The following is a 16,676-nucleotide window of genomic DNA, read 5'->3' as shown; positions in this document are numbered from 1 at the left end:
AAACGGATATTTTTCGACATTTTAGCTCTTCATGCATAAATGTTTACGTACGTACGTAAACGTGTATACCTTTACGTTTTCGCAAACCATGCTAACTGCATTTAACTTACATATGATTGAACCACCATTGTGGCGAAATCACGAGACGTTCTTTTATCGCATGCAGTATCCTCGTAAGCGCACAAAGGTAAAAAATTCAAGGCTACTGCAACGATGGTGTCGGCACCTTGTGGCACTTTGTGCAACCACAGTCATGAACACGTTGGTTTATGCGTAATGTTTTTGGGGTGAAAATGGCTAACAAGGTAACTCATTTGTAATAACGCCGCTGTGCTGTTTCTGCAGCAGACGTACACTGCACAATGTTTTTGCAATTGCAATTTTGAGATTACCTGGTTCACTATTGCCCCGCTAGATGGCGCCACCTATCCAGTTTGTTGGAAGTTTGCACGTTTACGGCGTCAATATCCTAGGCCATTCTAGCTTTGGTAATCTGACTGAAACAATGTAATGGCTATTGGAACTCGCACTTCGGCTTATTTCAACTCAATGGCCGAGTCCCCGCAATGCGGATACCACGAGTTTCTGCAAACGAAGGTGTATTTGCGAGATAGGGCGGGAAACGTAAAGCCTATATGGCGGGAAACGTAAACCCGATCTGGCGGGAAACGTAAAGGTTTACTTTCCGTAAAAACCCGCGCATGCGCAGATTCTATCCGGTATCTGGTAAAACGGTAACGTAAAGAAGTATTCGTACAAGCTAAAAGCCCCTAAAAATAATGACTAAAAAAACAAGGACAGCGATGTATGCGCATGGATGAGGTATGTGTAGTAAAGGTCAGGAGGATATTAGCTTGAGCTGTATGTGTATGTAGGCCACCGATTACGTCTCGTATAATAACACGCATTGGTCAGCTAGCTTTGTCCGGAGCCAGGATTGGCTGCAATTTGTTTTTTACAAACTGTTCTGGCGTGGGAGTATGTTCCCGTAATCATACGATCAATGCCACATGACTGATTGCGAAGTAAACTTGCATTACTAGGCTTGTATCGACCTTGCTATCTAGTTTAGCATCTAACGGCCGCATGTATAGAACATGTTTTTAACGCTTCTTTAAAGGGACACTAAAGGTAACTATTAAGTCGACGTTGATTGTTGAAATAGCGGTCTAGAAACCTCGTAGTGTTATTTTTGTGGTAAGAAAGGGCTTATGTTGTAAGAAAATCATGTTTTAGTCATCCGCATCGGGTTAGCGCACATCAAATCACCCGGATCAAGAAGCGGACTGACTCATGTCACTGTTGCCGTGCACAAGGTTGTCCGGCTTTAGGGCACAGCCACAATGCACTTGCCAGCACACCGGCCGCACCCAAGCAGAGGGTGAAAGGTCGTTGCCAATTGGCTTATTTGTCCCCTGCTTGCGTGTGGCAGGGGTCCTGACACGTGCGTTGCGGCTGTGCGGCTAGCGCATGGAACGGCCCTTACTGTGTGGTCACCTACACTAGTAGACAGAATGAAAGCAGCGGGAGCCACAGCAGCAACAACCAACGATCTAGTAACGTTGGCAACAATGGCCATTGATCATTTTCCTGCCATTCGCTCCGAGATGTCAGACGTGTTTTCGTTCGACTGCGCCCCGCTGGATGGCACGACTTGCACAGTTTAACCACGCGAAAATTGAATTTTTCAACCACTTGCGCCATTTCCCATAGTAACGTCCGGCGGTCATTTTTTTGCACGTATCATACAGAAACGAGCAAGCAGCATTTTATTGCATCTCTTGATGCACGGAGGGTTCTTTATTTAGTACAGCTAGATTGATTACTAGTGATTAATTGTAGGCGGTTTGTCTGACGTCATCGGTATCATTTTGAGAATGTCCTATTGCAGTGCATGTACTCTTGAGCATTTACCTTGATTTCTCGATAATTAAGGCACTGCTGTTGATAATATTGTCCTTTAAGGCATTGTCATACATTGAGCTTTCAGTCTGATGTAAATTTTTATTTGACTTTCGTGTCCCTTTAATGCTGGCACAACTGTAGGTTTGGTACGTGAAACCGCAGCGACGAGGCTTTTTTACAGAGAAGCTGTATGTGTCATTCGTAACTACCGTATACAAATAATTGCCTACCCAACAACAAAATATGAGCATCATAAAAGACCTGCAATTTCAAATAAAACAAAGCAAGTATTGTGATAGTAACGAAATGTAATGATATTGAAGTGAGGCTGGCAGCTAATCCGATTTCACGCAACTCTACAAAACAGTGATGTAAGAGAGGACGGCCGCTCCAGGGGCACCTTTCGCACAGTCTCTTCGTGTTTTGAGCTCACCATGTTGAAGGCGGGGGCGCAAACAGAAATTTTTTTCGCGGGTGCGGCAGGTTCAACCATACTTTCTGCATGCGGTATGTATTTCTGTATGTGTGCGTGTATATATGCAAGCAAAATTGAAAATTTTGGGGGGGGGGGAAGGTTGAACCGCACCAACCTCCCCCCTCTCTGGATACGCCACTGGTAAAAGGGTATACCAGCCATTCGCTAATGGTTGTGGATAGAGTGAGATAGCACGCGCCAGCGATGGTGATTGCGCCCGTACAATCATTTCACACTCGCTGCTCGAGCAACCCCCCCCCCCTTTCGCTAATTTTCATGCTCGATAGGCGGATGGGGTGTTTTCCCTCTGTTTCAGCATTCAACAGCTGGTCTAACAGGCGGGGGGATCACTATCACGTGCGTACTGCCAGCGACAGAGATGGGTCGGCTTGGTTGATGCTTGCTTCAGCCGCGTTCGCCGCCTTCTCTTATTACCCGTAGATAGAACGTACAATGAGCTGGGGGATCTTATTAATTTGAACTAATATGACGGGACATAGCACGCTTTCCCGCCGCAGCACTTCGACGGAGGGGTGCGGGCATAAGCACCTTCACTCCTAAAAACGTGAATAAGACGAAATAAATAAATGCGTGTGCTAGTCATTTACCTTAGTGGAATGGCTTGGCTAATGAATCTTTCTTCGTAATGCCGCCTTCCGGGCGCGTTTCGTCTTACAGGTGATCACCGACGCAGACCGGTGCTCGCTGTTCCTGGTGCACGGCGACCGCGACTCACCGGCGGGCCGCTGCCTGGTGAGCCAGCTGTTCGACGTGTCGTGCCGCTCGACGCTGGACCAAGTTCGCTACGAGGAGGTGCGCGTCCCTTGGGGCTCCGGCATCGTCGGCTACGTGGCGCAAAGCAAGGAGGCCGTCAACATACCGGACTGCTACAACGTGTGTTGTTCTTCGCATTCAATCATCTGACGCTTTCACGGTTTTCCCAGAATCGTGCATCTTAGATTTTCACTGCATATTTCGTGGCAATGTTATTTCTGTGGGTGCGTATATGTTTGCAAGTGCATGTATATATGTCGGGTGTTGAGTTCGAAGGGGAGTAGCGCTTTCTTTGTCGTGATGTGACATCCAACTTCCGTAATCGCACGCGGCCGCGTATGTATTTGCCAAGTTATGTCACTCGCAGGACTCCCGGTTCAACAAGAGCATCGACCTGCGCACCGGGTACCGGACGCGATGCATGCTGTGCATGCCCATCTTCGACCGCGACGGCGAAGTCATCGGAGTCGCGCAGGTCATCAACAAGAAGGGCAAGAACGAGCACGACGTTTTCAACAGCAACGATGAAAAGGCAAGAGCTTTTAGCTTATATGTACTCAACCGCTCGATCCCATCGGGTATTGCATGTATCGTAAAACACATCAGAGAGCTTTAGTGCCGCAGTGGCCCCCAAACTGCTTTTGTACTCGCGATCCTTTGTAGTCTCCTCGGGGCGTCTGGCGAAGAAAGCGGAGAGACTACAAAAAGCGCAAGAGCTTGGGGCAGCGCTGCAGCCAGAATTTCTTCCGGGAGGAGGGGGGGGGAAGCACCTCCTTAACATGGCCAATTTTTGCTCTATATGCCATGGCGAAAAAATATTTTGGGTGAAGTAGGGGGGGGGGGGGGGGAGTCTGGTGTGCCACTCTCTGTCTCGCTATGACTTTGTCTTGGGGGTCCCAACGGCTAGGGGTCTAGAACGTAGCATTTTGGGCGTGTTGGTACTGTAGTGTTCTAGCGCACGAAAAAACACGGACAGAAAAATGACAGGAGAGGCGCTAAACTTGCAGCAATGTTGGAAAAATTCCGGAAATTCCGAAAAAAGGTACCATATACATAGGCAACATCGCTTCACAATCATCGGGATCGCACGCACTTTGTGAATTCACATATCTTTACGTAGATAGGCTAACTCCTTACACGAAAGGACAATTGACGCTTTAAAAATAGTTGTCTGGCAGCCTATCAATCATTTCGTGCCTCAAGTATTTTGCGGGTCAGCTGACCTCTGCTGGTGCCGATAATTGCACACTCATGAAAAATCGGCGTGCACCTGGTATAGACATCGTATGCACTTGCTCTGTCACTTGAATTACTGCAATGCCTGCAGTGGGCATCGAGGAACTCACACTTTTTTCCTTTCACGTTGTAGCGGTGTTCCTTTAAACGTTCGTTTACGCACCGCCCACTTTCGCTCACATAACTCTTGCCAAATGTCAGCGGAAGCTTGTACACACCTGCGTCATGGCACTCTATAAACCTATTTTAAATGCGATACATTTCTTAGCGAACTTCCATGACTTTGATCTATCTATCTATCTATCTATCTATCTATCTATCTATCTATCTATCTATCTATCTATCTATCTATCTATCTATTTATCTATCTATCTATCTATCTATCCGCTTACGGCTAGATAGATAGATAGATATGGTGGTCTAGTGGCTAAGGTACTCGGCTACTGACCCGCAGGTCGCGGGTTCGAATCCGGCTGCGGCGGCTGCATTTCCGATCGAGGCGGAAATGTTGTAGGCCCGTGTGCTCAGATTTGGGTGCACGTTAAAGAACTCCAGGTGGTGGAAATCTCCGGAGCCCTCCACTACGGCGTTTCTCATAATCATATGGTGGTTTTGGGACGTTAAACCCCACATATCAAATCATCATTACGTTTGGGTGCTCCCGTGGTCACCCCCTGAACTTGGCGTGAACAAAAATTAGCATAGAAGGGTAAGATGGTTTAAAGAATGCGACGCACTGGTCAAGACATGAATAATGCCACAATCCTGTTGCGTATGTCGTCAAACACTTCCCGCCAGACAGTAGCACATACCCACGAATGGGTTGTGCTGTGGGTGTACGGGTAAGTGCCACAGATGATCGACATTAATTTCTACTTAGGAACGACGAGAACATACAAGGGCAGTCTTGACGCGCGAACGTCAAGAAGTTCCCGACACCTTTAGCGTCGACCCGTCGAATGCAAAGAATAAATGTAAGGTTCCCAGCTGGAATCGAACCCAAGTCTTCTGCGTGGCAAGGAAACATTTTAGCACAGAGCTACGCCAGGTCTCAGAACTACTTTTCAAATAGACGCTAATCTTCGTGAAACGTCAATAGTGGTTGCAGTGCTGCCTACCCAATTTTATAATTATTACATATGTACTCCTTTGATACAGCCGTCACGTCGGGTTGACGTCAATTGTTGTTAGTAGCCTTGCGCTGAAGTTTATTTATATAGCAGCGACCAGGGCCAGCATCCTCACGAGCATAAGCGTGTCACATCAGCTTCTGGTGTTGCTAGTACGCATGTTCACGTTGGCTTCCTTGCGCAAGTGCAAAGAATTCGTTATATAAACATATGCAACTCTTCAACATATGTCTGTGCGTGGAACATTTGTACATATATTTAGCATCATTTTTGTGTCTCTCAGTAAAAATTTGCAACATGGTCACCTTTTCTCCACATGCTTTGCATAATGTTGTTACATGGGATCTGCCGAATTTTTTATGCTTCGTTTTGCATCCCTGCTTGTCCGGTGAGGTAGGTCTGGTTAGTCTGCACAGACTCTGCAATCTTGTTGAAGCAGAAAACATTACTTTTACGTTCGCACGCTGTTCTATCGTCTTTAGTTTCGCTCGCTGTATTTCGTACCGACCGGTTGTGCCTTCGCGATCTCCAACGTCAGTGCAGCTCTGGCTGACTGGGCTCGCCCTACGCCACTTCCTGATGCCGATTTCCGACGAAAGCGCAGCTCTGCCCGACTGGACTCGCCTTTCGCCATCTACTGACGCTGACAAGAGCTGTCGTCGATAGTGCGCCGTCCTCGGACTCCTGCGACCGTCTCCATCTTTTCTATCTTCTCCTTACTTCCGTCGTTTGCGGTCCCTGCGCCTCGCTCTCTCCTTCTTCCCTCTCTATCTTTTTACCTTTTAATCCCTCCTTTACCCCCACCCCTCGTGAGCTACTGTTGAGGTGCCCTCCCCCTGATAGACAGTTACGGGGCTCACATTTTCTTTTCTTTTTATTTAAAATCACTTCCCTTCATTGCCTTTAGTCGATGTGATAACCTGTGGACTTACGGTATGACCGCGACTTTTTTTCGTATAAGCTGGGGGCTGGCGGCCGAAAGTCTTTTTTGACCAACTAAACTTGAAAAGATCATCCGATACACTGACGAGCACGTGCATATTGTAACTCGCGGGCTCTCTTGCCGTCTTTTTTCGTGCGCTAGAAAAGTACAGCCCCGTACAGGCATCACAGGGGGGTGGGGGGGGTCGTATCTGCTCTTTTTCTGTACTGAGTTCAACTTGTCCTGTCACGTTTTTTTTTTTAAGGCTGTGCAGGTTTTAGATAGATAATGCTTAGCGTCTCAGGGCCATCGATGCTGCAATCCAAGAACTCTTTACTTTTCACCTTTACCTCCGGAAAGCTGGGGGCCAAAAAGAGGCTGTTTGCAGGGACACGCCATCCACTTCCATTTTTGCATCCATTGCGAAGCTTTTTTCTCTCGGCCTCGGCTAACGGGGTGGGCTCTCCGGTAGACTCCTGCCTTTTATGGAGAACTCTGCTCACACCTACATTCTTTGATAGAGCTTTAGTGCTGGGGCCCCAAAGCGTGCCCTTGGTGGTGGTGGTGGTGGTGGTGGTGGTGGTTAGAAGATGAGAAAAGGCACCTAATTTGTGCAGCTCGGTTGGGAGCACGGGGCAGTGCCTGTATTCTTTGTAGTTGCGGCCGGAAAGAGGAAAGAAGGAAGCAAACAGAATGGGAGAAGGCGGGGAGGTTAATAAGAATGACTTCCGGTTGGCTACCCTACACTGGGGGATTAGGGAAGGAGAATAGAAAGAGAGGAGGGAATAGAATTGAAAAGAGAGACAGAGACAGTGAATTCAGTGTAGCGTGTAAACTCTACCGCAAATCAGAGGCGCTCACGCAAGCGCGGTGCGGCCGGGAGTACAAAGGAACACAGCGTGCGTGGGGTCCCCTGCACCAAAGCTCTCTTATCAGATTCAAGGCAATTAAAAACGCAATGAGCTAGCTGCATCTCCTAGATATACTCCCAATATCGCTTTCCCCGCGAATAGAGTCATGCACAGAGATTGCCAGGCGCCAGCCAGCCACGAAGAGTTTTTACAAGTGAGCGGCATTTACATGCGCGTGTTTACTTGAAATGCTTGAGAAATATAGGAGGTGGTTTACAGGCCCTTTAAGATGTTCACTTAGCAAGAACATCGGCAAGCTTCCACCCCACCCCGCAGTACAAAGCATCGAACTGACTGCTAGCCTCATTAATTTCGCTGACCTATTATTCCTGTTTTTAGATTCGAAGCATCTTGTGAGCGAGCTTGATCCGGTGGCGTCCACGCTCCACTGCGCATGCGCTTACTCTCTCTTTCACTCTCCTCATTTATGCAGGCGTTTGGTCGCCTTCTCTCCTCTCTCCGCCCGCACTGCATCCTGTAAACCCACTCCCTCCTCTCCCTGACCCATTTCATATAAGCACGTGGGCTCGGTCCGCTTTCCTCGTTACTGGCCACATTACCCTCATTCTCGCTTCGCTCCCGTTCTGATAAGTTGTGATGTACACGTCAGCACCAGTTGCAGCAGCACTCCAATCTCTGCCAATATTGTCGCGGAGCAGCAGTAGCGCAGGGCTCACGGTGTCATGCGCCACCTCGCGACGTTCACTCAGCGCTAACGGAAGGAACGCACAACCACAACGTAATGATAAAACAAACACTTGTGATGAGGTTTATTCGAGCAGAGAAGTCGCAACGATATCGCGACGAAAATGGGCGTACGGAAAGTCTGGCAAAAGCGGCCCAAACTCTCGCACAAGCAGAGCACGGGGCTTTTGGTTATCTTCCGAAGGCGCATACGTGTTGATGCGTATGCTCCACTACAATACCCCCGGGGTGAAGGGTAGCCATCCTGGCGATTCAGGGAGTAGGCACAATGAGGGGGTCGTAGTAGGGCTTGAGACGGTCGACGTGTACGGTCTCGCGTCCTCGACGGCGCAAATCTGGTGATTGTGTTAGTGGGTCGATGATGTAATTCACCGGGGAGGTCCCGTCAATGACACGGTACGGACCATGGTACCGAGCTAGAAGTTTAGAAGACAGGCCAGGAACGTGCGGGGGCACCCAAAGCCACACAAGGGAGCCAGCACGAAACGTAGAAGCTATGTGGTGAGCGTCGTCGTGTCAAGTCTTTTGTAGACCTTGAGCCTCACTTGTCAGAGACTGAGCCAACTGACGGCAGTCTTCAGCATATCTGGCGGCTTCCGAAAGCGGGGAGCACTCAGATGCATCAGGGCGGTACGGGAGTATAGTGTCGAGTGGGTGGGAAGGTTCGCGGCCGTACAATAGAAGGAACGGGGAAAAACCGGTAGTCGCTTGCGTCGCGGTGTTATAAGCGAAGGTAACGAAAGGCAATACAGCGTCCCAGTTAGTATGGTCGGAGGAGGTGCACATCCTCAGCATGTCGCCAAGTGTGCAGTTGAACCGCTCAGTGGGACCATTTGTCTGTGGATGGTATGCGGTAGATTTCCGGTGGATGATGTTGCATTCAGCCAGGATAGCTTGGATGACCTCCGACAGGAACACTCGACCCCTATCACTGAATAATTCTCGCGGAGCACCATGGCGTAGAATTAAGCTGCGGAGAATGAAGAGTGCAACTTCGTGGGCGGTCGCTGCCGGTAGAGCTGCAGTCTCAGGGTAGCGTGTCAGATGATTGACTCCGACAATAATCCACCGGTTTCCAGAGCTACTATATGGGAGGGGGCCGTAGAGGTCAATACCCACGTGGTCGAATGGGCGAGCCGGGCACGGGAGCGGCTGTAACATGCCAGTAAGATGCCGCGGAGGTGTCTTGTTCTGTTGGCAAGTGGTGCAAGACTGAACGTATTTCTACACAAAGCGATACATTCCTCCCCAGTAATATTGTTGGCGCAGCCTTTCGTAGGTTTTCAGGACACTTGCGTGAGCACTTTGGGGATCTGCATGGAAATTCATGCAGATGTCAGAGCGCATATGAGTTGGGACAGCAAGGAGCCACTTCCGACCACCAGGCATGTAGATGCGGCGGTACAGAATGTTGTCTCGTAAAGAAAGGAAAAGTGGGCTGCTTGCTGGCATAGTGCTTTCGTGGAAGGGACAGTAGACGGATCGGTAATTTAGTCGACTAACAAGGCAAGGTATGGGTCTTTACGCTGCTCGGAAAGCATGTCAGTGGTGTCGAGTAGTGACAAGGTGGTAAAAGGGGGTGACGAAGATGCCACATCTGGTGTAAATGGCGATCGGGAAAGTGCATTGGCGTCCGCATGCTTGCGACCGGAACGATATATGACACGGATGTTGTATTCCTGCAATCGAAGTGCCCAACGCCCCAGACATCCGGACGGTCTTTCAAGGTGGACAGCCAACATAGAGCGTGGTGGTCTGTGACCACGTCGAAAGGACGGCCGTAAAGGTACGGGCGAAATTTCATAAGCACCTAGATTACGGCCAAACACTCCTTCTCTGTCACGGAGTAATTGAATTCAGCCTTCTTGAGAGCGGGACTTGCATAAGCGACTACGTATTCAGTTTGGGTGCCTTTCCGTTGTGCCAAAACTGCGCCAAGACCAACGCCACTTGCATCAGTGTGAATTTCTGTGGCAGCAGTGGGGTCGTAGTGGCGAAGAATAGGTGGTGAGGTCAGCAGGCGGCGCAGCTGGCGAAATGCGTCGTCACATGCAAGTGACCATGCAGAAATACCTTTGCTGTTGGAAAGCAGACTAGTCAGAGGTGCGATGATAGACGCGAAGTTGCGCACGAAGCGACGAAAGTAAGAGCAAAGAGCAACGAAACTTCTTAGGGCTTTCAGTGATGTGGGCATTGGGAAGTCAGCGACAGCTCGAAGCTTATCGAGATCCAGAAGAACACTGTCTCTTGTGGTGACGTGTCCCAAGATGGTTAGTTTTCGGGCTGCGAAGTGGCACTTCTTGGTGTTAAGTTGTAGGCCTGCAGAAGTTAGACACGTCAAAATCTCGTGGAGACGAACAAGATGTGTCGGGAAATCAGCTGAAAAGACTACGATGTCATCTAGGTAACACAAGCAAGTTTTCCACTTGTGGGCACGCAATATGGTATCTATCATGCGCTTAAACGTTGCAGGCGCGTTGCAGAGCCCCAATGGCATGACTTTGAACTCATATAGGCCATCCGGCGTTACAAAGGCTGTTTTAGGGCGATCACATTCAGCCATTGGCACCTGCCAATACCCAGAACACAGATCCAAGGATGTAAAGTACTCGGCGCCTTGTAGACAGTCAAGAGAATCGTCTATTTGTGGTAGCGGGTAGACATCTTTCTTTGTAATCTTGCTTAAGCAGCGATAGTCCACGCAAAATCGAACGGTGCCATCTTTTTTCTTTACCAGAACCACGGGTGACGACCAAGTGCTTTGAAAAGGCTGTGTCTGGCTCCACGTTTAAGCATATCATCTACTTGCTCCGTAATGACGCGGCGCTCTTTGGCAGAAACGCAGTAAGGACGCTGTCGCAGAGGTGAATGTGAGCCGGTGTCAATAGTATGAGTGACAGTCGTGGTGCGGCCCAAAGCAGGTTTCTGAAAGTCGAAAGAAGAGCGAAACTTGTTAAGGAGAGCAACAAGTTGGCTGCGATGCGAGGGGGGAAGGTCGGCGTCAATAGCATTGTCGAAGGCTGGCGAGCTTGATGGCTCAGACGCATGAGTGATTGCGGCAATGTGACATGGGGATCCATCGGGAAGAATAATATCATCGATAAGGTCGACAGGTTGTATATCCTAAGGTTTCACCACGGAGTAAGCCAATGGGGTAGTTGCAATGGTTGGTAACCAGCATTACGGTTAAACAAGACGCAATTGTAAGAACGGCAAATGGGAGCATGATGCCCTTGCGTTCAGTAAAAACAGGAGATGGCGTAAACACCACCGTGGCATCAGGTTGCGCCACACATGAAAGGCTAATAGGGACTGAAGCTTCCGGAGGCAAGGTGATGTCGTCGTCAGCGATGAGTTTGCAGAGCAGAGGTGAATGGTCGGGCGATGGAAATTCACAACTTGGCACTAGGGACACTTCCGCACGGCAACAATCGATGATAGCTTCATGACGTGATAAGAAATCCCAACCCAGGATGAGGTCATGAGAGCAAGATGGTAGTACGAAAAATTGGACGATGTACAAAAGGTCTTGGATGACGACGCGCGCCGTACATACAGCCGAGAGATGAATGCGTTGCGCGCTAGCCGTGGACAGCACGATGCTACAGAAAAATGTGGTCACTTTCTTCAGTTTGCGACAAAATTTTGCGTTCATCACAGAAACGGCGGCCCCAGTATCAAATAACGCTTGTGTGGCGACTCCCTCAACAATGACATCAACAACATTTTGCGGCAAAATTGGAGGCCTTGATAATCGCGCAGAAGTTGCAGTTCTTGTCACTGGTACTACACTGATTAGTTTCCCTCCTCAAGAGGTGGTCTACGACGTATAGGAGATGGCGATCGGCGACGAGGAGATGGGAAACGAGAAGTTGATGGGCGACGATCTGAGTCTGAGTGCCTCTGTTCGTATGCAGACGTGTTGGCCTGCTTCGACGCATCGGTAAAAGTTCCAAAGGAGGCGTACGCAGGTGTGGAATGGCGGCGACAGTAGCGTGCAATGTGGCCAGCGATGCCACACGGGATGCAGATAGGACGGTTGTCATGGGTGCGCCATTCATTAGATGGACGGAAAATGCGAGGTGAGGGCCTGTAAACCAGAGGCGCTGCCGGAGGAGGTGGAGCCGATAAGGATACTGGATGCGGTGGGGGCCGCGCAACCACAGCTGCATAGCTGAGAGGTGAAGATGGCCCAGGTGGTGCATAGCTGACAGCTGAGAGATTAGATGCTGCTGAAGTGCATGCGTAGGGGGCCTGCACTGTAGGTAGGACATCGCAAATTTCAGTGCGTATGGCCTGCTGCAGTGTTGAAGGCAGACTTGCGGTGGGCGCGTCGCTATGTGGCAGCAGGGAGAGCTGTCGGGCGACTTCCTCCCTGATGTAGTCTTTGATCTGGTTGGACAGACTTTCTTGGCGAACGTTGGCATTTGCGAGTGCGACAGTGGAGATCGAATCCGATGGTTAGACACTCTGTCGGGCGACGAAACGCTGACGGCGCAATTCATCGAAGCCCTGGCACAGGCTTACGAGGATTGCCACCGAGGTCGGGCTTTTTGCTAGCAACACCTGAAATGCGCCATCCTCAATGCCCTTGAGAATCTGCCGAATTTTCTCTTCTTCGGGCATAGATGGATTAAAACGCCTGCAGAGGTCGAGCACATCCTCAATGTAACTCGTAAACGTCTTGCCAGGCTGCTGGGCTCTGTGGCGCAGACGCTGGTCAGCGCGGAGCTTGCTGACCTCTGGTCGTCCGAACGCTTCAGTTACAAGGGTCTTAAAAGAGGACCAGTTGGCGATGGCGGTTTCGCGGTTGGTAAACCAAAGCTTAGCTACGTCTGCCAAGTAAAAGATAGCATAGGCGAGCTTAGAGTCGTCGTCCCATTTGTTGCTGGCGCTTACGCATTCGTACAAGGAAAGCCAATCTTCGACGTCTTGCTCACCACTTCCGCTGAAAATTGGTGAGTCCCGCTGGCGAGTAGCGCCGGGGCAGGTAGACAGGGCAGCTGATGGTGCTGGCTGGGCTGGGACGGGCTGGTTGGTGACTGCGTCAGTCATGTTTCGCGGTAGTCTCTCGGGCAACTTGTGAGAGCGGAGCTCCAAGTCTGCTTCGGGATCTCAGCAGCCTCCACCAAATGGGATGACGTTTATTCGAGCAGAGAAGTCGCAACGAGGTCGCGACGAAAAATGGGCGTACGGCAAGTCTGGCAAAAGCGGCACAAACTCTCACGCAAGCAGAACACGGGGCTTTTCGTTATCTTCTGAAGGCGCATACGCGTTGGTGCGTATGCTCCACTACACACTAAATACAAACCACACACACTATGTCGAGTGAGTGGAAACTTGGTGTGTACCCCCAATGCTGCTTCGCATCCTCTCATGGTTCCCTTTAGAGAGAGATAGTGTTATTTTTTTTCTCGCTCTCAAACTTCGAGAAGTACTCTTTTTGGAAGCTTACAGAAAAGATATATGTGAAGAGTGTTAATGAAAAGAAAAAAAAGTCCATGACAAGGCTGGTGGAACCAGTGTTATTCTAGGTGCTAATAAATGCAACTTGAAAATAGAGGCTTTAATGAAGAAATGAAACCTCAAATAAATGTCGCCGAAAGACTAGACTGCGATAAAGCGATAAACCTTACTAGATCAATCGGCCAAGGCAAGCGTTTTTGCTGCTGCCCATGAGCCACCATGTTTCAAACAGCACGGTAATAAGCATCATTTTATCGCGCCTGCGTGCGTACGTGTGTGTGAAGATAAACAAATAAGTTGCGTGTATAGTGAAATGATTCTGGTGAACTGTAGTTGAATAATTATACGTATACGTCACTTGTGACGAAAATCTTTGCCGGCGCACATGTAAACCCTTACAAAAGCCTATTTCACTTTTGTAGTACACTGTCATTAGTTTGCAGAATATATAGCTCGCAGTTCTATGATTGCAGTGATAAAAAACGAAATACAGCTAAACGAAGATGTAATGAACTCCCACTATAAATCTCGGTAAAAAGAAATATTTGTTTTATAGCTTGGTGTGCATAAAACGTACGCCATTTATTTTCGACCTCAGTGTGACGAAGTATGTTTATCATACATTGCTAATGAAGATTCAGTGCTACCGCAGCCGATTCGACAGCGAAAAATCAGTTTTGCCACAAGGGCGAGGCAATGATTGTGATATCAACAAATTGTAATGTTACACGAATGAAGGCTATCAAGTAACTCTTTTCGAATCGACCATGCGTAACTTTAGGAAACTCGGGTATAAGTCAGTACGGCTCAAGGAGCTAAGTGGTTTTTATGCTGCCGGTCGTCTCAACGGTGAAGTAAGCGTTGAGACCACAGTAAGGATGCACAGGCTGTCTACTAAGGTTTGTTGAGACAGTGCTCGAGACCGCGCCGTCATGATCAACGTTCATGCAGTCTCTCCCGTCCTTCACCCACCGGTGCCCTTTCATGCTCCTTCGCCCGACGGAAGACGGGCAGGGTGTTTCCTTTATGCTTGAGGAGCAGTCGAAGGCAAGTGTCGCACGTGGGGTGGTATGTTATCCCGCATGAGCTCTTCGTGTGACTGAGATGGCCGACTCGTTTCATGTGGGCTTTAGCCGCGTTCATCCGCAGTGCTCGGGTGTATTTACTCGTGCTTAGAACGTACGATGCGCGGGGCGATGTTATTGATTTGACCTTTACACGGAAACAAATGGCGAAGCCGATGGCAAAAAATCCGCCTAGAATGTCGACATAATTATTATCGCAATAAGAACCTAAAACTTCTGGTGGTACTATGAGCGTCAAATGAAACCCGAACAGCGGCAAGCCTTTACGATAGTGTAGTGCATGTCGTCCAGTTATCACCATTAACAGGCGCGCGCATCCTGTTCAGCAGCTTTGTGCATATATGCGTGCCTGTTCGTAGTGATGAGTGGACGGCGTGCACTGTACCTTCGCGAAGGCTTGCCGCGGTTCGGGTTTCATTTGACGCTCATAGTACGTGTCAGTGGTCACATACGATTGACTTGCATGCGGTCATTGCGAACATTTTTTTTTTTTTGAAATCCTGCACCGCGCTACAAAGTGGCTGCCGAAGCGGAGCGAAGCAGCTTGTTTCCGGTTGCGTAGACAAGGTGCTTCTCTGCCATCTTCGCCTTTGGAACGGTGGAGAGTGTGAGCATGCGACTGATGCGTAACTGTCCATTTCAGCATGCTCTGATTGGAGAGATCGAATCCGGGGTCTGGGATTCAATATTAGTGCCTAGCCCTCTAGCACTCAAGATTTTGGCCAATGGGCGTGTGTTCAAATGAACAGTCCGGACGTCCTTGACGGATTGCATCGCGCGTTTTTTAAACCGCCCCGAGGCTTCGTAGTACCATACTCCTCGCCACCCTTGCCGTGTGCCAAGGCCCAGTTCATCAATAGCGAGTAGTCGTAAAGGCAGTAGTAAAGCGATGTGCTGGAGGTTATCTTGCGAGCGATCGTGATTTTTCAGGAAACAGACGTCGTCGACAGCGCTGGCATCTTGCAAGCTATCTCGATTGGCGAGATAAGACGCCGCGCCCGCTTCTTCGGGGATATCGCAAAGCGCAGTCTACTGACGAAGTGTGAGCAGACTGAAATCACCGAAATCAGACTGAATACAGAAATCAAAAGAAACTATGCCGGTCTTGTGAACAATAGAATAAGTTGCCAGCGAAAGTACTCACACCATATATCTGCTGGCGCATTCACCAGAAGTGTCCCCCCCTTCCTCCTCATAAAATACTGAGAAATACGTTTAGGGGCTCCTGCTGACAGATACCAGCGGCACTGTGAGGACTGTGGTAAATTGGCTTGTTGAGCCACTGCATATCGGGACCTATGTTTGAGGCGCCGTAATGGTTCGACTGCAGCTAATTTATATTACTGATCGTGGTTTTCGATGCGTGCTCTTCGAACTTAGTGCATCGGAGATCAAGTTTGGTTAAGAAAGCATGGTCTGTATCATTGCTTTCGCACCACTCCAGGTCATGCTCGACCTTGTCGGCTTTGCGCTTGCCTTACGGGAGCTGTGAATACGACTTTGCCAACACAGAATCAAAATGTCGCCGGCTGGATATCTGGTTAAACAAAATTGACTGTTTAATTCGTTTAAGTGAGTCCATTGTTTTTGCAGTGCCGCTCATTTTAAGACTGTTATTCTTTTGGCACTGTGTGTTTAAATGAATCTTTTTGTCTCTGTAATTTGCATAAAAGGTCAAATTTTAATTTAAAGAAGTTTCGACATACAAAGTAAATGGCCGATTTTACTGACTTCGTTATATCAAGGTCCATAGCTTTAGATTTTTTTGTGCAGCCATAGTGAGCTAATGGCAATTTAATGCATTTAAAAATGGCATAAGGCGATAAAAATAAAAGCATTTTAAATTGAGATGTTTTATTGGTGAGTAGGAGGGCTGAAAGTTTACTTTAGACAACTGGAGGAGAGCCTATTGTGCTTCTGACTTCTCACACGGTATCCCTCTTCCTAATTATGGTTTTCTTTGCTAAGGTGTTCTCGGAGTACCTGCAGTTTTGTGGCCTCGTACTGCGAAACGCTCAGCTCTATGAGCGGTCTGAGCTTGAAAACAAGAGAAACCAGGTATGTGTG

General features: G+C 48.9%; 1 protein-coding gene across 4 annotated transcripts in view; it reads left to right on the top strand.

Annotated features, from left to right (window-relative positions):
* The window catches only part of Pde11 (Phosphodiesterase 11), a 646,106-nt gene that overhangs the window by 539,065 nt on the left and 90,365 nt on the right, over positions 1-16,676 (top strand). For all 4 annotated transcript variants that reach the window (XM_075879467.1, XM_075879468.1, XM_075879469.1 and 1 more), the window contains exons 5-7: positions 3,059-3,274; positions 3,522-3,686; positions 16,578-16,667. In XM_075879467.1, the coding sequence (XP_075735582.1) occupies positions 3,059-3,274; positions 3,522-3,686; positions 16,578-16,667 (471 nt within the window). The remainder of the gene's footprint in view (positions 1-3,058; positions 3,275-3,521; positions 3,687-16,577; positions 16,668-16,676) is intronic.

This window comes from Rhipicephalus microplus, chromosome X (assembly GCF_043290135.1).
Source record: "Rhipicephalus microplus isolate Deutch F79 chromosome X, USDA_Rmic, whole genome shotgun sequence".
In the NCBI taxonomy this organism is placed as follows: Eukaryota; Metazoa; Arthropoda; class Arachnida; order Ixodida; family Ixodidae; genus Rhipicephalus; species Rhipicephalus microplus.
This window is presented reverse-complemented; position numbering and strand designations above follow the sequence as displayed.